The sequence below is a fragment of the Schistocerca nitens genome, chromosome 6 (genome assembly GCF_023898315.1).
Source record: "Schistocerca nitens isolate TAMUIC-IGC-003100 chromosome 6, iqSchNite1.1, whole genome shotgun sequence".
Lineage (NCBI taxonomy): Eukaryota > Metazoa > Arthropoda > Insecta > Orthoptera > Acrididae > Schistocerca > Schistocerca nitens.
In genome coordinates this window covers 331,459,217-331,486,952 of record NC_064619.1, presented here as the reverse complement: position 1 = coordinate 331,486,952, position 27,736 = coordinate 331,459,217, and the positions used below count along the sequence as shown (strand labels likewise).

The following is a 27,736-nucleotide window of genomic DNA, read 5'->3' as shown; positions in this document are numbered from 1 at the left end:
CCTGGAACGGCGTCATAACACTAGTAATACGCCGTTGATAAGTATATCTACATCTACAGTTAAACTCCGTAAGCCAACTTATGATGGGTGGCGGACTGTGCTTTCTGCACGACGGTCACTCCCCCCCCCCCCCCCCCCCTATCCAGTTCCAATTGCGAATGGTTCATGGAAAGAACAGCTGTTGGTAACTCTCCAAGTGAGACCCAGACTCTCTAATATTAATCTTCGTGGTCTTTTCTCTAGGAAGAAATGTGTTGGTTCTAGGAAAGTACGAGCTCCGGATCTCAAAAATAAACCGCACTGTGATGCAGAACGCTTCTCTTGTAGTGCTGCTGTTCTTTGGTTCTATATTTCCTCTATCAATTTTATCTGCCGATGTATGGACCGCAGACTGACGATCAATATTCCAGCACTGTGACGGCCTATGCCCTTTACTGTTTAATACACACTCGAGTCACATTAATGTCACCACTACCTACGTTCGACGTCAACGTGCAATAATCAGTCAGACAGCCGATTGCATCACTAGAAGTGGAAGGTATTTGAAGCATATCGGAGGGAGCGGGTGGGGGAGGAGGGGGACGCGTAAAACAGCTCAGTGGTCGTAATGCAGAAAAAAGTCATGATCATTGGCTTTCGGGACAAGGGTCGAAGCATTTCCGAAACGGCTAAATCTGTAAACTGTTCGTTTGTCACCGTGGTTGAAGTATACGGTGCATGGTAAAATGGCGCTATCCAAAAGCAGCGCAGAGGGAGCTGTAGTGGACTGCGGCCTATTAATGACGTGCGTGGACAATGGCTACGGCGATGTGAGTAGACGTGCAACTCTCGAGCAACTGACCGCTCAGATGTGCCAACAGTGTTTCCTCAGCGATCGTACAGCGACGTTGCTGCGCACGGGCCACCGCAGCAGCCACCTGGTTCATGCACCCACGCTGACTGCTGTACATCGGCAACAAAGCCTGGAATTTGCACGCCAGTACAGCAACTCCACGTCTACTGAGTGGCGAGAAGTGGCCTTTTCCCATGACTCACGTTTTATGCTGCATCGGACAGATGGCCATTGCCGTGTCAGACATGAAACGTCCGAAAGCAGACACCCTGCAACTACCGACGAGCTTCATGGTCTGGAGTATTTTTTCATGGCATTCACTTGGTGATCTCGTCGTTCTGGAAGGCACAACGGATCAAAACATGTATGCGTCTATCCTTGGCGGTCATGTCCACCCCCACATGCAGTTTGTTTTTTCTCGGTAGGATGTCATCTACCAGTAGGACAATGCAATGTGTCTCACAGCTTGCAGTATACGTGCGTGGTTCGAAGAGCACCAGGATGAGTTTACCGAACTCTCCTTGCTACCAACCCGCCCGGGTGTAAACCTTATCGGGAATTTGTGGTATAATCTCGATCGGGCTTTTCGCATCATGGATCAACCGTGAAATCTAGCGCAGCTGGCCACGGCCCAGGAGTCGGTACGGCTCCACATCCTCGTTGGTACCTCCCAGAACCTTGCTGACACTCCTCCTGCACGCCCGTGGTGCAAAATGGGGTTATTAGCCTTTTGTCAGGCGGTCACATTAATGTGAGTGGACAGTGGAGAATCAGTGGTACAGGATTCGGGGTGTAGTTCGGTTGTAGAGGGCACTCAGGCTCTTCCGTGTACTAGATCCGAGGGAAATCAAGGGTGTAGTTACACAGGAGGCTGAAGAGCACACCTTTAACACTCATGGCGGGTCGTGCAAACCATTACAAAATATTACCGGGGTATGGACTAGCCAGCAAGTCACGATGAAGAGCATTAGCGCACCAGGCGGCGGGATTACCCGGCAGTTTGGCCTTTCGCAGCAGCGGAGAACCGGTGCCTATTCCTGTAAATCTTCATTACGGTCTTCAGATGGGACGACGCCCCTGCTCGCTGCGGAGACAATCTGCTGATTTATTCAGTGAGGCCCGCGTAGGGTCAGCGGACAGTACGTGAGCGAGGCGAGTAGCAGTAGCAGCGGCGTGGTGGCCGAACGATGTGGCTCCCTGTCCCGGCAGCTCTCGGCTTGCGCACAAGGCTGGCAGTGATGCCGGAAATAAAAAAATAAAGGGAGCGCAGGGCGTACAACCGAAGCCCATTCTCTATTACTACAGGTGATTTTGCATTTTACAGAAGCCGAGGTGGTATGGCGGTATGGCATTAACTTCTCAGTAGCGGACAAAATTGCGACACGAAATTTTCCCCTCCACCCTCAGCAGCACACCGTCTGTCCAATATACCAGAGAGCGAGGATCGAAGCAGTGCATTCGAGACACTGCGCAAAGTAAATTCATTCTCTCTCCAGTTCTGGCGCTGCAGTCCGGAACCGCGGGACTGCTACGGTCGCAGGTTCGAATCCTGCCTCGGGCATGGGTGTGTGTGATGTCCTTAGGTTAGTTAGGTTTAAGTAGTTCTAAGTTCTAGGGGACTTATGACCTAAGATGTTGAGTCCCATAGTGCTCAGAGCCATTTGAACCATTCTCTCTCCAAAACTAATAGGAAACCTAATAATAATTATTTCCAGAACGAATTTTCACTCTGCATCGGAGTGTGCTTTGATATTGAACTTTCCGATGGATCAAAACTGTGTGCTAATGTAACTCATTTCTCCGCAGTAACCTTTCTTCCAGGAGTCCTTGTCGTGCAAGGTTTGCCGAACTGTGAAGTCTGGAAGGCAGAAAAGACGCGCTGGTGGAAGCGATGCTGTGTGGGCGAATCGCGAGCCTCGCTTGCATAGCTCAGTCGAAAGACGGTTTATCTGTGACAGGTTCGAGTCCCGGTTTGGCACACAATTTTAATCTACCAGGAAATACTCATCGAGTTGTCTTGCATAACTGAAAAACATATTGTTGCATAATGAAACACACATAAACAGTAAAAAATTCGCAATCACTAAATAAATTAATTGCTAATACTAATTGTATAAAATAAAACATTTACAGAGTGTTTGAAAGTCTTGGCATCAAACGCACGGCTGCCATAGATCACGTGGCGGTGAGAAACTATTGTGCTGGTGCTTTCCGGTGAAGCTAGGCATCCTTTCGTATTGGCGGACGCAACGAAATTTCACAGAAATTGCAGGATCTGTGTACTGCATATTACCAACCCCAATGAACCGATAGTGACTTTCAACAAGAAAACCTTAAAAATGATGGTTCTAAGTAGAGAGAGATATTTTAGAAGCGAATCAGAATCTTTGATTTTGCTATGTCTCCGCTTTTCATGCGGAGCAACTGACTGGACTATAGGCAGCACACAAGGCATACTCGCACACACGCCCTGTCACTTCTTGGACGTGCAACCAATACAGAAGGACACCTGGCCGTCGTCATCGGCAAGCGCCGGCGAACGTTTCGTCTCCGACAAAAGTTGTTATTCTTGACTTTGATACACCCTGTTCAATGACAGAACGCTAAAATAAATGAATAAATAATTTTAATAAATTAATAATGTCGCCGTCATCATCTTTAGGCATTAAAACACTGACACACTGAGTTTGTACCCCAGCACTGCTGAACAGTTTTCTGTAAAAGGCAGAATATTAGTAAACTCAAATTTTGTGATTTACCTCAATAACACAGACGAAAAAATATTGTCTGCATGCCGCTATCGTAGCCGTGCATTGTATGAAAAAAAAAAAAGTACAGCGGCAGAAGCCCTGTGCGGTTAAAGTCATCGGTCAGATGTGTAAAAACAGTAACAGAATTTGGAGAAATGTACGAAGATTTGTTACAGTCATCATACAGTATGTTCAGAAATTCCCGTTCCAGATTTCTAGGACCTGTAGAGAGGAGTTAGTACATAACATTTTGAATAACCGATGTCCAGAAACATCCAACGACGCCGCAGAGTGCCAAAACTATAGCCGTCAGCGCCTGTAAATGTACGTACATAAAGCCAGATACCGTGATGATGTTACAAACTTTCAAGCATCACGGAGAAAAATAAATGTATTAATGTGAGGTAAGGGTCCCTGTACTGGTAACGAACGGGTCGACAGTTATAAGCGACAACCGTTCTGATACCTCTGACAGTGGAATGCATGCACCGGCACTGTTGTTGCTAAGTCTGTAGGGCAGGCATCTTCCAGAAGTGGTAGTATGAACGAAAACAAGGAAAAATATCTAGTAAATGGGTTATGTATTCACTGCACTCTACAAATCCTAGAATTTTGTAACTGGAATTTCCGAATACACTGTATAAGCAGGAAATAAATGGGCGAAAAAAATGGTTCAAATGGCTCTGAGCACTATGGGACTCAACTGCTGAGGTTATTAGTCCCCTAGAACTTAGAACTAGTTAAACCTAACTAACCTAAGGACATCACAAACATCCATGCCCGAGGCAGGATTCGAACCTGCGACCGTAGCGGTCTTGCGGTTCCAGACTGCAGCGCCTTTAACCGCACGGCCACTTCGGCCGGCTAAATGGGCGAACTTCTCATAGTAAACGGTAACGTCGGTAAAGCTAGAACGAAGAGCGTTCATTAGATGGGGAATGAAAGAAAGTTGTGTATACACCTACTCACGAAGCTCGTATGTATTGTGATGACAAGATTAATTAATTAATGCAGGTGTGGACGCTTGAAGCCAGACACTCTTCCCACGTTCCATTAGTGAACGGAGGAGGAAAACGATTAAAAACGTCGTAACAATAAGAAGCACCATCCGCTATTCACTTGACAGTGATTTGTGGCTCCAGGGTGAAGTCCAGATAAATCAGCTGTGAACGCAATTGTGCATCTCTCGGGGGATGCATCTCGTCGTGGACAGAGTATTGCCGTAGATCAAGTCGAGCGTTGCGAAAATCTGATCGCACCGAGCTCAAAATATTTTGAGCAGCGGAGCGTGCTCGAGACGAGTATGCAAAGCAGGTGTTACTCAACGCACCGCCGGCCATTTAAATTGAATATACGGCCGACCCCGTATATGGCAGGCCGACGAGTTCAAATCGATTCGCGCTTCTCTGTATGCACTGCCTGCACCCGTGTCGGAGATCCGAATCAGCGCGAGGCAAATTGTGCCCTGTCGTCGCTGGTCGTTTTGGGATCGCTATCCTTGAGCTATACTGGAAATCCGATAGCGCGCCGCGGCAAACGTTTACGTTATAATCGAGGTGACAGCGAAACTTGTTCTAATTGCCCGCGGCGTTATGAGAATAACGTGGGCTGCTCCTGCCATCAAAACATGGGGGTCATTACTTGTGTTGCCAAGGCAAACACGATCGTTGTCTACGTGTGTTATCACAGATTCGTTCAGAAGAACAATGATTTCATGTTGCAAAACTAAGAAATACTCTGATCCGAATACTTTTCCTATTTCCGTAGGTTGTGTTTCAAGAATCTGTTGTTTCTTTTCTATGTGGGCGTTAGTGTAATGTCGATGGAAACCATTGTGAGTACGTTCTACATACGATCTTTATAAACATTTCTCTCGAGAAGGGTAATCCTTTGTTTTCCAGTGATTCGAATGTAGAAAATATACTTCCTATCGTCAAACATTTGTTAGTTACGATTCAAGGATGGATCATAATTAGGAGACGGTGAAATTATTGCACTCAGGTACTTAACAACCATAAAACACGTAGTTGGGATAAAGAAAGGTTTATAACGATAAGGGAAAATAAAATACTTCAATTAGCCACAATTTTGTCCAGTGTCGGATTAATTTAGCTAGTTTCACGTTTAAGCTTATTCTGAAACGACTGCTTAATCTAGTTAATTAATTTAGTTTCTCGAATGCTATAAAAAAGGAAGAAGGTGAATAGTATACGCAAACAACAAACATATTTGACTGAATGAGTAGGCCTAAGTTATGTTTTTTTACTATCTAATCGTAGCCGTACTCATTCTCGACAAGATTTTATTATTTCAAGCAGCGATGATCAACTTTCTTATGCCGCGTGACCGCTACGGTCGCAGGTTCGAATCCTGCCTCGGGCATGCATGTATGTGATGTCCTTAGGTTGGTTAGCTTTAAGTAGTTCTAAGCTCTAGGGGACTGATGACCACAGATGTTAAGTCCCATAGTGCTCAGATCCATTTGAGCTTTCTCATGTTTGTAGGTTTTGTTCTCTCTGAAAAAAAATGTCTATAATAAAATCTATGGGAAATGATTATAACAGTCTGGGCATTATCTCATAGCACATATTTCTTAACCATGTATTTCATTTTTCTTTATTTGGTCTACGATACATTACTTTTTTTAAATGTATTGTAAATATCACGCAACAACAGAAAACGACGTTTTAACATGCTAATGTATATTTCGTACCATGTAATGAATGATATAATGCACAGGTGCTAATTGCTTCGTTGCACTCAGCGCTCATTTCTGGACCTATGCTGCCATGAGATTTTTTGTTTCTGTCATCAGAAAATTTGTCCTCTTACTTAATAGTCACCATGTATACGTTCAATATTTCCAACAAAATGTATTAAATTGTTTGAAGTTTAACTCGTCAGACAAAAGCACGTGGTATTGTGACATACATATCGTCTGCCAGAACTTGCGTCCAAGACTTCGACTCGAATTAGAATCTGTGATTTTGGCAGTGGTCCATCACAGGAGATCCTAGCAAATGAAATATGACACAAGACGAATTTCAGTTCTTGAATAGCAAGAAGAACCGAGGTGCGAGAGAGCCTGTGAACCGTATCATGTAGCTCGGTGTGGTCGGGTAGAATACTTCCGAAAGCCACAGATACGTTACGACCCGACGCACGTTTGTAAAGAGTCAAAGGGCGCTTGAATGTTCTTCCCTTCTGTCAATAAACATTGCACAGCCTCTGCGGAACATGGAACACGTCACGCAGACTCTCAAACGCTCTCCCGGCACTGAAGCCTTTACACGCAACTTTTCATTTACAGACTGCACCCTGCCACCACGTAAATCGGTGCCTCCTGCGGGACCAGTTCCCGGATCGCAGCGTCGGCGACTGTTTCCTTGCACACACTTTTTTGCTCTCCGCTCTCTCTGTTCGCACGAGACGACGTTATCGCGTGAGGTGAGTCAGAATTTCTGTGCGCTGCCGTACCTTTTTCGTGCGACCGGTTCTTTGAAGTTTTGCGGAATGCCCGCTTTTACACTCCACGCCATAGTTCGCAGTCCTGCTCACGATAAATAATGTACTCGTTTTTCATCGTCAGGAATTCTCCGTGGGACGTAGACGTCAGTTTTCTGGGTGGCGAGAGGCGTGTGGGGGTATTTTCTTCATACATATACAAACTATTCTACATGTAAAATTAACTAGCACGCACAATAGCAACGCGATCCGGAATCACACTCGGTTACGAAGATTAGTCGATCAAGAGAGTGCAAGCGAAAACTCTAGAGAGTAAAAGCTAGCGTGAAAGCTTGTGCGCGTTACATCTGCAGCTCGTGTCTGTTTGACCTTATCAGTATTTCATACGCTGAGTTAGGATGATTGCGTCCATTTAGGATGACCACCATACGCATCGACACTTTGCTAACTTCATCGTGTCCTCACTGTGTACGCATTCCAATACCCAACACGGGTAAGGTACCTATCACTTCATAATGACTATAACGCAAGTTCTCGATTATCTAGTATCCCGCTTGTGTCCTCACGTTAAATAAAATTGTTCGCAAACACCTTCTTCATTGCTCCTCCCCCCCGCCCCGCCCCCTCCCCCGTCTCTGGAACAAGCTATCATCTACCGCATGCCAAATTAAATACCATATTCATTTAAGAAAAAGCTCAACCACTTTCCTTCGTAAGTCCCATAACTATCCCTTACAATATTAACATCTGCGGCTCCTTCTTTATGTCAAAGAGCGAAGCAAACCCTTACATCTCCCAGTTACAATTATCTCTCTTTTCACTCATCGTTGGCCACGCAAATTTCTTTCGTTCTCTGTTCATTATTGCATTCTACCATGTTCCTATATATATATATATATCTCTTTCTCCCCGATTCTTTTCCATCACAACCATTCTTACCAGTGCTTGCAATGTAAATCTGCCTGTCGTGTAATTTATCTCTACTATTCTGCTTTTCACAAACGAAAACTATTCCCACTTTTACATCGTAAGTCTTTGTAAGTGTTAATTGATTCCACCGTCGCTGCTTGCTAGAACTACGTATTTATACATAAATAGCGCACAAAATATGGATGCTCTACAGTGCTACAGGACTTCCATATTTTTGTTCCTGTCCAACACGACATATAATAGGACAGAAGTACAATGGAACACCAGCCCTCTTGTGTACCATTCTTTGAGGACATCTCAACAATATCTTCCTCAGGAGATGTGTAAGACGAGGAGGCCCTGTACGTGGCCACGTCCCTCTTGATTTTTACATGTGGGGGAATCTGAAGAGTGTTGCTTACGCTGAACCACTTGATGAGATACAGACTCTTGATGCATTTCTACTAAAATCTACGATACCGAAGAACATCAACTTTTGGTGCTTTTTATTATAAAAACGATAATTTTCTACCAAACATCGATAGAAGAACCAGTTAGTAATTCGAAACACAGTGAAATTTTCTATCCCAGGCCAGTTATCTGTCTTTTACAACAGATTAAACAAGCGAAAAACAAAGTTAAGGCATCACATTCGTTTCATCAAACAGCGGTTGTTGGATTTTTAACTGAGATGTATTACCACTTATGTGTGTCTCAGTGAATGTATTGTGAAACATGAAGATTACCTAAGATGTGAGAGTGTAGCTAATATCCCTAATGTTGCCAGCGTAAAGAAAAAAATGAAGCATATAAGCAGAAAAACTTTACGTGTACTGTAACACGACAGTGGAACTCCGCTCCACGCGGAGCGTGGCAAGCACCAGATCAGAAGCGGAGGAGTGGTAATGAACATACGAAGCAGTTCTGTGGACAGCTAAGTGTAGCTGCACTTTTTGTATCCTCAGAGATATTGCTCTACTGTACAGGATTGCAGACCGAGATTAGCTTCAAAAAGAAGGAACGGAACAGCACTCGTTAATAGAGTTGTCGCCGGCTACTGCTACTCGACACCAGCTTCACCGTTCGGCTCGAGTCGTCGTCGCGGTATTGCCCACACCCTTTAGCAGAAGTTGTCCCATTAGTTACTATTCAACGGGCTACTCCCACTTGTTTCCACAGAGAATTAATCTAGGTGTGTTTTGTTGGGGCCAACAACTGAATCGGAAGTGCAGCGCATTAAGCGCGGAGGCCGCGAGCGAGCCCCGCCACCTGGCATATTACGTGCCGGCGTGGGAACCGCCGCAGGCGTCGGCGAGCCCACGCCGCACGCCTCTCCGTGAGTGTCTCACTCCACACCAAATCCACTCGGAAAGTGACGCCGCCGGCTCACGGACCGTGCATCCGAGCGTTGAGCGTACTGAGTTTCTAACGTCATAGTGTGGAACACCACGTTGGGGAGTCTTTCCGAACGTGCAGAGCAATATCAGCAACCCAGGATCGAACCACCGACCTCTTGCATGCTAATCCAAAACTGTATCTACTGCACCAACTGCACAGTACAACTGATTTGGGCTGACAGAGCAAGTTATCATATGTATGGTAACTGTGTTGCCAGATTGCCACTCTTGAACGTTCTTTTTCTGTCGGATGTACTCGCCGGACGAAATTTTGTGACAGACATTTTTTTATAGGTAGCATGTGAGGAGTCGCGCTGAGAATTTCGCTTCACCCTGTATATGCTGTTTCTGAGCACCAGAAAACTAGGGAGCTCTCTAGAACCCTCAGTTAATTGTACGATTCGCTGTCGTAAAATGATAAGAATCGTTGTATTCCTGGTAAAAGAATTATTGTAACTTGCGTGTTGTGAGAGTATGCTATTTGAAATCAACAGCACGTTGAGGATCCAATTTGTCATAATTAAATTTCATTTGGTAATATAGCTACAACTGAAGCTCTCAGGACACGGTAACAAACTAGGTATGGTCTCTCAACAGTGGCGGTCGCGGTAGTGCAATAAGCAGCGTCACAGAAGCGTAGTGTTGGTGATTCGTGTTTTACTCTATCCAATAATTTTTTTCTAACCTTCGCGTTTTTACTAGTTCTGATACTTTCTTATTATTTTAATACAAGTATGTACTATGATATTCGATTTTATGTGCCGGCCGGTGTGGCCGAGAGGTTCTAGGCGCTTCAGTCTGGAACCGCGCGACCGCTACGGTCGCAGGTTCGAATCCTGCCTCGGGCATGGATGTATGTGATGTCCTTAGGTTAGTTAGGTTTAAGTAGTTCTAAGTTCTAGGGGACTGATGACCTCAGCTGTTAAGTCCCATAGTGCTCAGAGCCATTTGAACCATTTTTTTGATGTTATATAAATGTAAGCGCGCTCTTTTTGATGGGCGAGTTTGTTCGATTGGCTTAATCTACAGAACACCTTGCTCTACTTGCAGTTGGAACAGTCATCAAGTAAGAATGACCTCAGGGTTTTACTAAAAACTGAGAATGATGAAATGATTTTCATCTTATGTGGAGAACTAATATAAATTTGTATCGCACTATTTGTGATCGAGTTTTTACAAGCCGATGTCCTAGCTGACAGGACATGGTACTTTCATTTCTGCGCCCCATAATATTCTCACGGACATTGAAGTTTTAATTTATGTATGCTACAGACAGAACAAGTCGCATCATTTCTGAGTGTTCAGCAGCACATTGAAGTCGGCACGCTCAACGTTGGCGTTCGACGCCACGGTGCGTGTGCCGACGGCTTAGCGCCGGCGCGTTACTGCTTCGCGTTGCCTCGGGAGATGGACGTTAACTGATCGGAGAGCTACTCACGGAGCGTGTTCTTGCTTCTGTGGGACACAGGTGACTGCGTTAACTGCAGTATCACCACTAGCTTTGCCAGCTAAATCCCATTCCAATAGCGTTATTTATACCGCAAGAGGTGTCCCATGGACAAGACTCATACTTCGTATTCGATTCGAAGACTGATAAGTTAAGGAATGAGGAGATCCTTCATGGAATCGACTAAGAGAAGAATATGCGGAAACAGTAACTAGAAGACGTGACAGAATGAGGGCGTGTGCTAATGCTGTATCAGGGAATAACTCCCATGATTCTTCATAGAGCGTAAAAATTGTAAATGAAGGCAGACACTGAGCTTTGCACGACAAATAACTGAGGGCGTTGTGTAAGTGCTGCTGTGAAGACGCTGGCCGTATCAAACCAGTCAGAAGCGTGCTGCTCGGCTTTGGGTTGCCAGGTTACGACTTTAGCCGCATATGTCCAAATTTTTACTAGAGTTCCGGCTTGTCCGGCTTTTGTTAGGCTTTTTAGCGATGAAGTAAGGAACGCACAACTAAAGCCCTTTGCAGGCTAATGTCGTAGGAGCGTGGAATTAGAACAAAGGCGAAATAGGAGATAAAACATAAGGACATATAGCTGTGGCAACAGACTCTATTCTGGTGTCTGTGTCCTATATTTTTCTTCGTAGGCTGAACGGACCTAAAACACTGTGTCACTACCACGGTACGCGCAGAGCGACAGAAGCAAAGAACAACATAGTTGACCAAGGAAATTTCTGATTTTTGCTACATTGGGACACCGAAATAACTCAATGCTGACGGATGAGAATCAGTGGCGGATCGGGATTCGAAACTTGTTTTTCCGATTTACGCGAGCGGTGGCCCCAACTGCTTCGACTATCCGAGCACGTCTACCCTCCGACCCAAATCGCCACATGCAGCACACTTCAAAGTACCTTTCCCTGTCCAAACTCCTCTTCGTTCGAAGCCCTACCGTGCTTCCGCGAAAGGTCGGAGATTATTGTGCATCTGCTCTGGAAGATCGATATGCCGTCAGGGTCATGTCTTATGAAGGTGATTGTTCTCTCGGATATGTACGTCTGAAAGACAAGCACCGTACCTATATAATGTACGCCCGAAAGACCAGACACAGTTGTATGTTAACCTGGGACCTAGAAACGACGGAAAGGCTCCGTCCCCGCCACAGCCGCAGTGGTCCACAACCCCACGACGACCACCGCAGTCCACTTCACCCCTCCGCCGCCCCACACCGCAACCAGGGTTACTGTGCGGTTCGGTCCCTGGTGGCCCCCCAGGGAACGTCTCACACCAGACGAGTGTAACCCCTATGTTTGCGTGGTAATGGTGGTGTACGCGTACATGGAGAACTTGTTTGCGCAGCAAATGCCGACATAGTGTAGCTGAGGCGGAATAAGGGGAACGAGCCCGCATTCGCCGAGGCAGATGGAAAACCGCCTAAAAACCATCCACAGACTGGCCGGATCCCCGGCCCTAGACGCAAGTCCGCCGGGTGGATTCGTGCCGGGGACCAGGCGCTTGTTTCCACTCCGGAAAGCCGTGCGTTAGACCGCACGGCTAACCGGACGGGCCACCAGACACAGTACTCATATTCGAGGGCTATTCCGAAAGTAAGATCCGATCGACTGCTAAATGGAAACCATAATGAAAAGCCGGTGAAGCTTTACATATATGTGGCTCTGAGCACTATGGGACTCAACTGCTGAGGTCATTAGTCCCCTAGAACTTAGAACTAGTTAAACCTAATTAACCTAAGGACATCACAAACATCCATGCCCGAGGCAGGATTCGAACCTGCGACCGTAGCGGTCTTGCGGTTCCAGACTGCAGCGCCTTTAACCGCACGGCCACTTCGGCCGGCTTACATATATGTGTCGGACAGTGTCTTTGGTATGTCCGTTGATCGCGCCACATCGCTCTTTTCGGTTCTGCACTACAGTGAGGGGTCTCCCACTAAGTTTGAGTCCCTGTGAGAGATTTAGCCTTATTTCATGCAGCCCACATAATTATCACGCATTTCCTTCTTTACGACAATATTCGGCAGCACACTGCAGAGGCACTGAAGTCACTCCTGCAGCGTTTTCCATGGGAAGTGTTTGATTGGCCACTATACAGCACGGGCTTGGCTCCCTTTTGCATGAACTGCTGTCTACGGAGACAACATTGTGACTCGGGTAACATGCTGCAGATTAGCGTATAGAACTGGTGGAAAGCACACGCTGCTGCCTTCTACGACGAGGGTATTGGAAAGTTGGTGCAATGTTGCGACAAACGTATAAGTCGGAGCGGCGACTATGTAGAAAAGTAGCTATTGCAAATAAAAATATTTTGATTTTCACTGTGGTTTCCATTTCACGACCGATAGTACCTTACTCAAAGAACAGCCCTCGTAACATATGCGCCTGACGCCATATCGATCTTTCATTGCAGATGCCGAATAATGTCCGACCTCACGCGGGCGTATAGTAAAGCTGCGAGCGAAGATGAATAAAGGACAGGGAACACTACTCTGAAGTGTGCGGCATATGTAGATTAGGGTCGGAGGGTGGACGTGTTCGGCTAGCCGAAGTTACGCAGTCGATTTCTAGAAGTTCTGAAACAAAATTCCCACGATGTCAAATGGCTCTGAGCACTATGGGACTTAGCTTCTCAGGTCATCAGTCCCCTGCAACTTAGAATTACTTAAACCTAAGTAACCTAAGGACATCACACACATCCATGCCCGAGGCAGGATTCGAACCTGCGACCGTAGCGGTCGCGCGGTTCCAGACTTAAGCGCCTAGAACCGCTCGGCCACAACGGCCGGCCCCACAATGTCCACAAGCGATGCTGTTCAGAGTAGCTCTGGTACTTCTGTCTCGCTCCTTGCTTGTTTCCTTATTGCCACAGTGCTAGAGGACGTGTGGAGGCGCGACAGCAAAGAGGAGGAGGCGACCGATTTTCAAAAGACATAGTCACACTGAAATAAATACATGTTTACTACGCTGCCTGATATCTGAACGCTGTAGAAAGCACTGAGTCTTTCAAACTCGCTGCGTTCTCAATACGTACAGTTTTCTGAGTGATACTTGTTTTAGAACTCCATGGAACATGCTGTACTACTGCATTCGAACCACTGGCATATGAAAGCAAGGAAACAATTCCCCTCGCAATACGTTAAGATGGAGGGACTTGCCGTCCTCCGTCCCCCTGAACTTTACGAGCGACCCACTCCTGCTAGTCGTTAGTGGCGAGTTAAAAGTCGCGCGTGCAAATAACAAACGCCCCGCACTGTCGCGTTTATTGCCGCGGTGGCTGATGCACAGTCTGCGTCACAGGCAGGAGGCGGTGGGGCAGTGAGTTGCAGGAGTATCAACGGCGCGCTTATTCTCAGAGTTACGCCGCTCCTCCACGTAAATATCTGTAACACTCATATCGAATCACAAAGCCGCGTACAATCTGGAGTATTGAGCGCTTGTAGTGGGAGAGTAATGACTGTCGTACTTGGGAAGCATTAGCGTCAGCTACTATCGCCCGGTTGAGCGTGTTCTGCCGTAAATGGCTAGTCGTCGCAACGCGGCTTCGCGTCATGCAGAGCACGTTCTTATTAACTAGCAGCGTACGCGGACCGAATCAGTGACGGTGAAATAGGGAGTTGTGCCGTTGAGTGCAGCTAGAGGGGTCATTCCCGCGCGAGAAAGCATTGCCGTGGACAGGTTTCGAAACGGGAGGCCTAGCTGCGGAAACTGAATACAAGAACTGACGAACCTCCGGGTAAACGCACTCTACGAACATGTATCCATCCAGACGTTTTCACATCAGGTCGCAGGATCGTGGAAACGTACATTGCATACTTCCTTTTCTCAGAATCGAAAATTGGATTGGAGAGATGGGAAACCGGGACACCGGCAATGCAGCCACTTGCTTATCCTGTGTCCGATTTGCGCGGCTTCCCTGGAACTGCAGAAACTTTGCTTGTCAGCAACGTACGTTTCCGTTTTGTCTCTCTTAGTCTTGTAATAAGTTGAGTATCCAAACAGTGACGAATATCTTAAGAAGTAAAAATGTGGAAATTACCTCACTTCATTACCTGTACAGACAAAAAAAAAAAAAAAAAAAAAAAAAAAAAAAAAAAAAAAAAAAAAAAAGGGAGAAGAAAGAGAACTGGCAGAGTACCCATGATGTTTCGGTGAAGTTTTTGTCTTGGTTCCACATCGGATGCTAGTGAATTAACAAGTATTTACTATATTACGTTTCTAAGAATGCGTGGACGTATTCGAAAGAACAAACACCATGCATTCGTATAACTGATTCGCTTCGATGGGCAATGAATCCACTACGTTCAGTTCAGATGCACGATTACGTTCGACCTCCTGCAGGAATCTCAGAGTAGCGATGCTGGAGGACATGGACGGGTATTCCTAATAGGTGGCACCAGATGAGAATGTAGCTCGGCTGGGAGGCGTGCCGAAATAGCCCACGAAACTGCGATAAACAGTGTGTCCGGATGGCGCAGTGGTTAACGCCTCTGCCTAGTAAGCAGGAGATCATGAGTTTGAATCCCGGTCTGGCACACATTTTTCATTCATCGTCGCTGATTCCGCATGAAGACCCGACGCAGCTCCCTCCATCCCACCCTCTCCACCCCCCTCCCCGCTCCACTTTAAATTTACACAATATACTACGTTTCGTACGATCGACCAGTTTCGGCATTATTCGCAATGCTCGAGAGCTACAGTCAGATACATTATATGTTATTGATAATGAAAATGGCCTATAAGGCCGAAATTGCCAATCGTGCAAAACTTAGTGAAGCAAATACTGGTTAATTAAGTAACAGCCAAGGTGGAACCATGACACCGTCCTTTAAGAAATTCACGGCTATGGTACATTGCCTGAAGAAAATGCTCTTCGATGAAGCACAGGTATCCACACAACGAAAGCTTGTATACTTCATGGGTCATGTACGGTTTTTGCATTTTAGGTCGCGGCTTGATGTCTAAGTCCCTGATTAACGTTTGTCTCCCATTTCCTGAGACAATGTAAGGATGTGCGGATATATGTTTAAATTCTCAGACGGTAATCACTTCGAGAAACCAGTAATTCGAATACTTCAATATAAGCGATGGCTTAAACAGCTGAGATTGTTTTAATATCGCTCCTTGTAAAATATTCAATGTATGTTTATTTTTATGGAATTTGGTATCTTATTTCATAGCTTTTTGTTTAACCTCGCTTACTCTCTTGCACAAAGTTACTTGGAAAGAGTAGGTACGTGAAGAAACTGAGCCGAATCAGGAGGGCACTGTAGCACCTATTCTGTGAAGGTGGTGCTAACTGAACCACTTTCTTACCATGGGCATCAGGTGTCGTCTGTCACATAGTCAGTACGGTAAACACGATCATCTGTCGAACAGGTTGTGGACAATGATATTGGTGGCATCTGTAGCATCATATTTCTATCTTCTTTCATCGCATTATATGTGCTCTTTTCAAGTTTGTGTTCGAAGTATTACTTTTTCGAATCAGGTAGTACAGTGGAGATGAAATGTTGGGCAGAACGCCTAAGGCCACGACCTACACTTTTAAAACGATACATATTATATGGTCGTTCTTGTCCACATGAATACAGCATACAGGGACAGGGAATCATTAGCCAGGATTACAACTCGAGAAAGTGTGAATAATATTTGAAAGGCTGGCGTCGACTACGTTGTGCCTTCTGAAGGACCTTCGCTGATGGTGAATAAGGTCTGAGAAACGGAACACTTTATGCTTGTTGCTGAATTAACACCTTTAGACGAATGAGACGCTTAACTAGCTTCAGCACAAAAGATTTTGTATTTCAAAATGTTCATCAAGGGGTCTCATCAGCGAAGCTGATGATAATTTGTGAGTCCAAAGAAATTATTTTTTAGTAGTACCTTCAAAGAGTAGGACTGAAAAATATGTTCATTGTTGTAGCTAATCATGTATACACATGCTTTAAACTGAGTCATTCCACAACATTTCGAAAAAAAAATCATTCAGATGATGTAGGAGTTAACATTCACTGCACGAAGACGTACACCAACAATAAAATCGTAAGCAATGGCGTAAATAGGGAGTCGCAGATCGTGCGCGTGCCCTGGAAACCCTTTCCGTGATGAAGCAGTTTTGTGAGGAAAAAAGGTACAAAAGAAAATGAGAAAAGGAAGGACAAAGTGGGAGGGGGAAGGAAGAAGGGAAGGTTGGAGTATGGTAAAACAGGAAGGAGGCGGAGATGTATGAGAGGAAATCATGAGGAGGTTCGTATTGGACTGTGCTGAGCAACAATTGCATAAAAGCTAACTCTCCACGGTACAGAGACGCCTGTGATTTTTGTCAGCTGCTAGACGGAGCCCTCTCGTTACACAAGAACCAACGCAATGTTTTGCTTATCATGGCTTTTTATTGATGGGCAATGCAGTAATGAAGACGGAACCGCGTTATTGTTGCAAGCAGTGGGACGTCGGACTGTGTGTTTTACATTTTTTGAATTTGTATCATAAAAAGAAGAAAAAAAAACAAAAAAGTCTGTTAGGCAGCGGTGATGATTAAACAAAACAAAAGATAGATAGGAGAGAGGGAGTTGGGGCAGAGTGCAAGAATACCCTGGTTGCCCCAGTCACACCCCTGGATGTTAAGTGCAGGCGGAGACGTGGCGAGGCGAGAGTGAGCAGCTGGCAGCAAGAGGTGGCGGCGGTACTCACATTGCACGACGTAGGCGCCCAGTTCGGCCGCCAGGTCGAACGTGACAGGCAGCCGGCCCTGCAGGATGTCCTGCTTCACCTGCAGGAAGAACTGGTACCTGCAACACGCACAAACAACGTGCTCGTCAACGCCTGTGTGGACCAACAACAGTTTGGTCATCTGACTCTCAGACAAATAAAATAATTTCTTATTAAGAAAATGGATTCGACACTGTAACACTGGACAAAAAAATGGCTCTGAACACTATGCAACTTAACTTCTGAGGTCATCAGTCGCCTAGAACTTAGAACTAATTAAACCTAACTAACCTAAGGACATCACACACATCCATGTCAGAGGCAGGATTCGAACCTGCGACCGTAGCAGTCGCTCGACTCCAGACTGGAGCGCCTAGAACCGCACGGCCATTCCGGCCGGCAACACTGGACAGAGCAATTCATTATTCCCTTTTCAGTAGAATAGTTTATAGCTACAGTGAAGTAGTTGTACTTGTTTTTCTTGAAGTGTAGTATGTAATGCCAAAGCATCAGATGCTCCAGCAGTATCAGGCCATAATCTCTATTTATATAAGTCAATGTCTTGACACACTGACTCATCATCGCCCAGCCCAAAACCGCTAAGGACAGAAACTTCAAGTTTGTAGAGGGTGTGGATCGCATACTGTATGCATCGTTTTGTAGGCATCGTTTGTGAAGGGATCGTCCGAAATTCCACTCGTAAGGGTGCGAAATAGATGATGAAAGTCCTTTTGAAAATATGTCGCTATTAAGGGACTTTTCAAGTTATTTAGTTTCTCAGTCAGAAAATGAAAAAGAATACGTGTTTCAGAATTTCTGAAAATTCAACCACTAAGGGGGTAAAATAATGGGTCGAAGTTTTTTGAAAATAAATAATTACTAAAGAGCCACTAAAGGTTTTTAAGGCTACATCTATGATAACTGGTATTTGATTTCTTGGGTAGAAAAAAAAAACGCGTTGCAGTGTTTCTGGAAATTCAACCCCTAAGGGAGTGCAGTAGGTGATGAACATTTTTAAGAAACACTTCTCGGTTAGATATGGCTTGGCTCTGAGCACTATGGAACTTAACATCTATGGTCATCAGTCCCCTAGAAGTTAGAACTACTTAAACCTAACTAACCTAAGGACAGCACACAACACCCAGTCATCCAGAGGCAGAGAAAATCCCTGACCCCGCCGGGAATCGGTTAGATATAAAGCAATGTTTGTTAGGGGATGAAAGCGGCTATGCAATTATTTCCACAAGAAAGCAAACACAATGATAAAAAAACTTTGATCTCCAGCTACCAGAATCGCTTTTTGATCAGAAGTAAATTCGAAAAAGACCATGCTTATATGGCCTTAATTAACGTGAGAAACTTAGAAGGTGTTGCAGTTTGTGAACAACATAAAAATTCGGTTAAATAAAAACAAAAAATGTCTCTGCAGGCCATACAGCCTAGGCGAGCGAAACAGCGAGCGGTAAAGTAATATATATATATATATATATATATATATATATATATATATATATATATATATATATATATATATATATATATAACGGTGCATTTAGTTAACTCTTAAAATAGATTATTCTAGCTGTATCAAATTTATTCAAGACCAAATTCATGTGAATGCATATTTTAATACTTGTACAGTTACAATTTGTATTATACAATCTGCATTGGATATAAAAGACTGCAGGTTTAGTTTGTCAGCAGCAAGAAATCTACATCTACGTGATTACTATGCTATTCACAATAAAGTGCCTGGCAGAGGGTTCATTGAACTACCGTAATAAACAAGTACTCAAGTTATTCTACAGGAATTAAGGTTGCATAGATTGTAAATTATATGTACCAAGGCACAGGTAGATGTGGTATTTTTTCACTTCTGAATAGCGCTTAACAGGAAAGCAAAAACTATTAGCGGAAGTACCATCGTATACCATACCAAACGGAATTTGTGGCTGGACCAAGTTCTTTGTAGAGAGCACGCAGCGTATTATCTGAGATGGAAAGTCATCGACAGGAAACGTGTTGCGATCCGTGCTGGTTATATTGCATATCAATGACCTGGCAGACGGTATCAACAGTAACATCAGACCCTTTGCACATGAACAACAATGTACAATGAAGTACTCAAAAAAAGATGTAAAAATATTCAGTCAGATCTTGATAAGATTTCAAAGTGGTGCTAGTTCCTGCTAAGCTTAGTTGGTGGACTACAGGCTGGAAGCCGAGTGTATCACTCCAATGACGTGGGTAGTTTATCCCAAATACTTCGAGACTATTTGAAATATCTGCTATAGACCTGAAATTTGAGCAGCACCCCACAAGTCCGCTGCGGAGCATGAGTTTGCAAAACGTTGCTGAGACGTCGTTATATCCATATGCACACGACCACAACTTGAATGTATACTTTCGACCTGGTCCCTAAGTACTGCTTCATCTAAAATCTGTACTAAAAACAGTATAGGATAAACTGTATAAATATCATCAAACTCGTAATCTTCAAAAGTAGATGTGAACTATAGCTGACCTGACGGGAGCAGTATTACGCTATGGGTGACATTTTCGTGCGCTTGCATGGGACCTGTGGTCGTAATCGAAGGCGAGCTGGCAGCTGCGAACCACCTGCATGCTTTCATGTTTGATGTCGGCGATGTCATCTTTCAGCAGTATAACTGTCCGTGTCTCGGAGCCAGAACCTTGCTACAGTCGTTTGAGGAGCAATATAGCGAACTCACGTTGATGTCTCGGCGACCAAATTCGCCTAATGTAATATCCTATGGAATCCATCTGGATCGCTATCTGGCGCCATCACTGAGTACGAAAGTCATCGGCCCGTTATTTATGCTGATTACATGACCTGTACGTAGACATCTTATGCCGTATACCTCCACAAACCTACCAAGAAACTGTCAGATCTCTGATACGTAGAATCAGTGATGTGGGCCTATTTCCTTTCAAAGAGGAACAAACAAGCTATTAAGCAGGTGGTCATAATGTTTTGGCTTATCAGTGTATTATTCGCAGGCAGCTAGAAAATGACAGTGTTACCGAAATAGGCCTATCGCAAACCAATAAAGCACTAAATACGCTAAACATGGCAGCGCTTTGGATTTCTCTACTTATAATCTTTTTTGAAAATGTTACCTACTCTATTTATCAACGAAGGTTGTCATGCTCGTGCTGTTTGATGTAATACCTACTCCATAACGATTGACAGTATCATGAAATGGAGAACTGAAAAAAGAAACGAAATAATACACTAGTGGCCATTAAAATTGCTACACGAAGAAGAAATTCAGATGATAAACGGGTATTCATGGGACAAATATATTATACTAGAACTAACATGTGATTACATTTTCACGCAATTTGGGTGTATAGATCCTGAGAAATCAGTACCCGGAACAACCACCTCTGACCGTAATAACGGCCTTGATACGCCTGGGCATTGAGTTAAACAGAGCTTGGATGGCGTGTACAGGTACAGCTGCCCATGCAGCTTCAACGCGATACCACAGTTCATCAAGAGTAGTGAGTGGCGTATTGTGACGAGCCAGTTGCTCGGCCACCATTGACCAGACGTTTACAGTTGGTGAGAGATCTGGACAATGTGCTGGACAGGGCAGCAGTCTAACATTTTCTGTATCCAGAAAGGCCCGTACAGGATCTGCAACATGCGGTCGTGCATTTTCCTGTTGAAATTCAGGGTTTAGCAGGAATCGAATGAAGGGTAGAGCCACGGGTCGTAACACATCTGAAATGTAACGTCCACTGTTCAAAGTACCGTCAATGCGAACAAGAGGTGACCGAGACGTGTAACCAATGGCACCCCATACCATCACGCCGGGTGATACGCCAGTATGGCGATGACGAATACACGCTTCCAACGTGCGTTCACCGCGATGTCGCCAAACACGTATGCGACCATCATGATGCTGTAAACAGAACCTGGATTCATCCGAAGAAATGACGTTTTGCCATTCGTGCACCCAGGTTCGTCGTTGAGTACACCATCGCAGGCGCTCCTGTCTGTGATGCAGCGTCAAGGGTAAACGCAGCGATGGTCTCCGAGCTGATAGTCCATGCTGCTCCAAACGTAGTCAAACTGTTCGTGCAGATGGTTGTTGTCTTGCTAACATCCCCATCTGTTGACTCAGGGATCGAGACGTGGCTGCACGATCCGTTACAGCCATGCGGATAAGATGCCTGTCATCTCGACTGCTAGTGATACGAGGCCGTTGGGATCCAGCACGGCGTTCGGTATTACGCTCCTGAACCCACCGATTCCATATTCTGCTAACAGTCATTGGATCTCGACCAACGCGAGCAGCAATGTCGCGATACGATAAAGCGCAATCGCGATAGGCTACAATCCGACCTTTATCAAAGTCGGAAACGTGATGGTACGGATTTGTCCTCGTTACACGAGGCATCACAACAACGTTTCACCAGGCAACGCCGGTCAACTGCTGTTTGTGTATGAGAAATCGGTTGGAAACTTTCCTCATGTCAGCACGTTGTATGTGTCGCCACCGGCGCCAACCTTGTGTGAATGGTCTGAAAAGCTAATCATTTGCATATCACAGCATCTTCTTCCTGTCGGTTAAATTTCGCGTCTGTAGCACGTCATCTTCGTGGTGTAGCAATTTTAATGGTTCAAATGGCTCTGAGCACTATGGGACTTAACATCTATGGTCATCAGTCCCCTAGAACTTAGAACTAATTAAACCTAACTAACCTAAGGACATCACACACATCCAGGCCCGAGGCAGGATTCGAACCTGCGACCGTAGCGGTCGCTCGGTTCCAGACTGTAGCGTCCATAACCGCACGGGCACTCCGGCCGGCGCAATTTTAATGGCCAGTGGTGTAAATGAGTAGAAGGAACCTGATTATAGAGTAATCATTGGTTATTCAATAGTTTTTTGCCGGTCGTGTGGTACTGCCAGCAAAATATGTGATGGCCTGCAATTCCAACGAATAGAGGAAGAATGGATCGTAATATAATTTGAGGACGATAACTGAGCCATGGGAACCATTCCTGCATATTTTGCGGTGAATATTACGTGATAATATAAATTTTCAGCGCGGAGATTACGAAATAAAAATTGTAATTCCTTTCATCGAATACGGGTTTAGATTGATATTTTGAAATTCCGTGCGTGCCTGAACGGTGGGGCTTTGTGGGCTCGTACAATGTCTTACACAGAGGTGCGTAAGCGGAGGCAAATTGCGGCATTCACGCCGTGGCGAGATTTTATTCAGCGGCCGCTATTATACGGCTGTCCGGGGCACAGAGCGGGCGCTGGCGTTAGCAGGCTGGTGGGCGAGCGCCGCGGCGCGCCGGCCTTGTCAGCAGACACCGCACAAGCCGGCCGTGGCGTAGCGTGCCGTGCTGTGCTGTGGTGCGCCCTCTTGACTGCGCCGCCGGGCGCCCTCCGACCCACTGACTGCAGGAGTCCGAGGGACGGGACGGGCCGTGGGCGGCGCGCAGCGTGCGTGGGGACTGGCCGCGACACGCGCCCCGTGGCCTGGACGGGCCCCGCCGTTGCTGGCGGCTTGTCCATAAACACCCGGCTCGGACGCGGAGCAGCGCCGCTGACGCAACGCTGTCGTCAGCTCCTCGAGATATTCGGCAGTGACGGCGTGCACTCAGGCGCAGCTTCGCGAGGTGTTCTTTTTTATCGAGATATATAAAATAACCAAAATATCGAATCGCGCAGCTACGGTTAGGATCTGTTCCCAAATAAAAGCAAATCTGAGCAGTTTGTGTGACAGAATGAGGCTTTATAATCACTACAACAGACAACTCAGTTGTCTTAAGACGGAAGTACACGCCCACCCGGTCAACGAATCTGCTCATCCTTTGCGCGATTGTAGTACATAGTTCCATGTAACGAATGCTGCTATAGAAGGATGCGCTTCTCAGGCCTTTCTGAGAAGTTCAGAAGGTTCAAAGTATTATCAGTAGAGTTGTAAAACTAACGTAGGCTATCGGACACTGTTATAAGTAAGCCTTGGTCAGTTAAGTCTCGTGACTGCGTTATCTGTACGTTTCGTGTGTTGTATACCTATCGGGCGTTACTCCGTTTCGAGTGCTTTGTTTATGTATGCAATCAATGTCTTGTTAGATTACCCTAGAAACAGAAATCGGTGAACTGTCTAGAAACAGAGTGAGGATTATAAACGGCCGCATGATCTACGGAATATTTTTGTTCTGTATAATTATTCTCCTGTCTGTAATGTAAAAATAAGCCTTCCCGGTTGGCCGTGCGCTCTAACGCACTGCTTTCCGGGCAGGAAGGCGTGCCGATCCCCCACTAGAATCCGCCCGGCGGATTAGTGCCGGCCAGTCTGTGGATGTTTTTTAAGACGGTTTTCCACCTGCCTCTGCAAATGCGAACTGGTTCTCCTTATTCCGCCTAGGTTGCACTATGTCGGCGATTGCTGCGCAAACACTCTCTCCACGTACTCGTACATTGGGATTACACTCCTCTGGAGGGAGGTGTTGGGGGGGGGGGGGGAGGGGAGTGCCCACTGGGGCCGAACCTTACAAACAATAACCCTTGGTTCAGTGTGGGGCGGCGGAGAGGTGAGGGGTTGTGTACCACTGAGGCTACGGCGGGTACGAAGCCACTCTGTCGTTTCTAGGCCCTCACTTCAGTACAATACAAAGTAAAAATAAAGAGTATCAGCTTTTACTCGAAAACTGTTGATTTGTAACGTTAAACAAAGGGAAGTTCCAGTAAAAATAGAAAACAACGGAGATTTATCATAGAGCGCTCGAAAAAGCAATTTCCTCAAAAAAGAAAAGGTAATATAAAAATAACGCTGCTTCTATATTTTCCCGAGTTTATATAAAATATGTTCCTGTTATTCATAAACAACTTCCCCACTCGTTGATCATAACAAGAAACCCCTAGCTCTGATCATGACGAAGAACGTTCTACCGATTACGAAATAACAACAGTAATTACGTAAATTTTTGTGTGCGTGCATATAAACCGTGCTTGCGTCAAAAATAATTGTGTTGGTTACACAAAAGCACAGATGTTACGCCGGCCGGGATGTCCGAACGGTTCTAGGCGCTACAGTCTAGAAACGCGCGTTCGAATCCTGCCTCGGGCTTGTATGTGTGTGGATGTCCTTATGTTAGTTAGGTTTAAGTAGTTCTAAGTTCTAGGGGACTGATGACCTCAGAAGTAAAGTTCCGTAGTGCTCAGAGCCATTTGAACCATTTTTGAACAGATGTTACGCGATCAACTAAGTTTCATTATCTCTAAAATACAATTTATATTTTGTAAGGATATAAAATAACAATGGACTAACACTAACGATATACCGGTCTAGTTATGTGCAAAATCAAGCAAACAACAAACAGAAGTCGTTGGCTTCCAGTTTCTCTCTCACAAACTAATTTATGTGTCTTTCCCTATCAGTGCTACCAATACTAACGGTACTCCTACCATTTACTGCATCATTTATGTACTGTAACAAAACTACCGAACCCTCATGTTGGCAGAGCGCAACTATAATTACGAGCATAAGAGAGCGCCAGCATCGAGAAGCGGAGTTTTCGCAACTTACTAAGAGGCCCGACTAGACGTCCGTTAGTACAGAGTTCGCGTCAAATTTCTTCATCCGTTTACGTAATTTTCCACTTGTATTTCCACAACGAGTTATGTTCCTTCAAAAAACGAAAATAATAACAATAACGACACATTCGTGGCAGTGTGTAACCGAGGTGTAATAAGTAATGATGATAAGAAGAACGCTTATGAATCTATACATTCATCTGTATATGGCAAATACAGTCATTCAATGTAGGTATGACTTCACTGCCACACACGCAAGAATTCATCGATAAATGAAATTTTTTTCACCGCGATTTCGTATTATACTTTGATAATAATGTGGTTGGATAAAAATATGTAAACACCTCGAGAAATATATGCTTGACGTAAATGCAGATGATACCCAAGCCTGCATGTTGCGTCGTTGTATTTGACGACGGTAGGTACCTGTGTTCCTCAGTCCGTTGCAAGTGTCAGTCGCAGTGAGAGCAGCGTTATGTGTACTTGTGAGAGTGTTATCTCGGAGCTCAGTGCATTCGAACACTGGCGGATTGTCGGTGCTCGTATTGTGCGCGCTTCCGTAACTAACGTAGCCGAAGTGTTTTGTGTTTCAAGAGAGCACACTATCGAAGTTTTATACCTCATACAGGGAAATCGGAAAACAATCATTCTTTAAGTCACAACGCAAACAAACGTGTGTGTTGAGTGATCGTGGAGTGCGGTCATTGCACAGCATTTAACGAAAAATAACAGAACGACAGAGGCAAAAGTCACTCCGGAACTAAATGTCGTACTCGCGTGCTCTGTCAGCACCAAATCAACACGAATGGATCTCCATAAGCAGAGAATGGCAGGGCGAACTGGAAATCACAAACCGCTCATCAGCGATACATATGTCCGTAACAGAAAAACGTGCTACCGAAGCTATAAAACCTGAACTATAGAGCTGAGGAAGGATGACATTTCGTCAGATAAGTGTTGTTCTCCACTTTTTCCAACTTCTGGCCGACTTTACATCCCAAAGATGAAACACAGCAGGTGTTCAGGTGATGATTTGGGAAGCCATACTGTGATATTCCACGGATCCTACGTTTAATCCGCAAGGTAGCGTAACTGACAAGGATTATTTAACAATTTGGGTTTAGAAGGTCCATCCTGTTGTACAGTGTTTGTTCCTCAACGGTGATGCTGTGTTCCAGGCAGGCAGGGGCCCCGTTCACACAGCCCGCATCTTCCAGTACTGCTTTTGTGAGCGCGGAGATGTGTTATCGCACCTCTCCTGGCCGCCATAGTCACCACATTTCAATTTTCTGTGCCTTTGTTGTCTTCTTTGGAGAGATGGGTGCGTGATCGCCATCCACTTTCGTCATCGTTACCAGAACTGGCAACTATCTTACAGGAAGAATGGTATAAAACCATACAGGACTTGCCGCGCGGAGTGGCCGCACGGTTTGAGGCGGTACGTCACAGACTGAGCAACCACCGGCGTCCTCCCTGCTGCATGGATGTGTGTTGTTCTTACCATAAGTTAGTTTAAGTAGTGTGTAAGACTGAGGATCGATGACCTCAGCAGTTTGGTCCCTTAGAAATTCACACACACACATACATGCGTTGTGTTTTTGCTGTCTCCATATTTTTGTCCAACACTTGCATCTCACCACGAATACAACTCATTCTTCTTTTCGCTAGGATTTATCCCATCCAATACGGGGTCCGTTTACGCAGGGTTTGGTAAATTTTATTTTATTATTCAGTGGTAAGGGGTTCCCTTCTGCCGCCTAATAATCAAGTGTAGTGTGCTCTGGGAAGAACCGCTGTTATGCAAAGCCTAAGAAGCTGACTCTTTAACTGGTGTACCGAGCGAGGGGGCGCAGTGGCTATCAAAATAGATTCGCAGTTGGGAGGAACACCGGTTCAAAAACGCATCCGACCATCCAGATTTAGGTTTTCCGTGATTTTCTTAAATCGCTCCAGCCAAATGCCTTGATGCTTTCTTTGAAAAGGCACGGTCGATTTCATTCCCTATCTTCGAAACAATCCGAGTTGAGCTCCGTCTGTAATGACCCCGCTGTCAAGCAGGCGTGAACATAAACGACTTTTTTTTTACAGCATTTTGTTACATTTATCTTCCAACATTCATTAAACAGTTAGTTAAAAAATTAAAAAATAATTGAAAAAGTATGTTCTCTGTATCTAACCTCAAACGGCACGTTAGCAACCTCTACGATTTGTCTTCACTGTCTTCGACAGAAACCTTGCCTCGGTTCGCGCGGCTTCCCCCGTCGGAGGTTCGAGTCCTCCCTTGGGCATCGGTGTGTGTGTGTGTGTGTCATCCTTACCGTAAGTTAGTTTAAGTTAGATTACGTTAGATTAAGTAGTGTGTAAGCCTAGAGACCGATGACCTCGGCAGCTTGGTCCCAGAGGAACTTACCACCAATTTCCAATTTTTTCAACAGTTATTCGTAGCCGAACCGTTTTTCCTCACAGCACATATAGATACTGTATGTATCGGAACGCAAACGCAAGATGGTAATATAAGAGTACGTAGCCCTTTGAAGTCGTAATTGCATGTATAACATGTTTTCTCAAACAGGTACTCATAACAGATGATTACAACGATATTTATTACTCAGAAGGG

The 27,736-nt window shown here is 45.2% G+C and overlaps 1 protein-coding gene across 1 annotated transcript in view; it reads right to left on the bottom strand.

Annotated features, from left to right (window-relative positions):
* The window catches only part of LOC126263347 (band 4.1-like protein 4A), a 691,823-nt gene that overhangs the window by 346,812 nt on the left and 317,275 nt on the right, over nucleotides 1-27,736 (bottom strand). Inside the window, exon 6 of the mRNA XM_049960435.1 lies at nucleotides 17,510-17,607. Coding sequence (XP_049816392.1) covers nucleotides 17,510-17,607 — 98 coding nt within the window. The remainder of the gene's footprint in view (nucleotides 1-17,509; nucleotides 17,608-27,736) is intronic.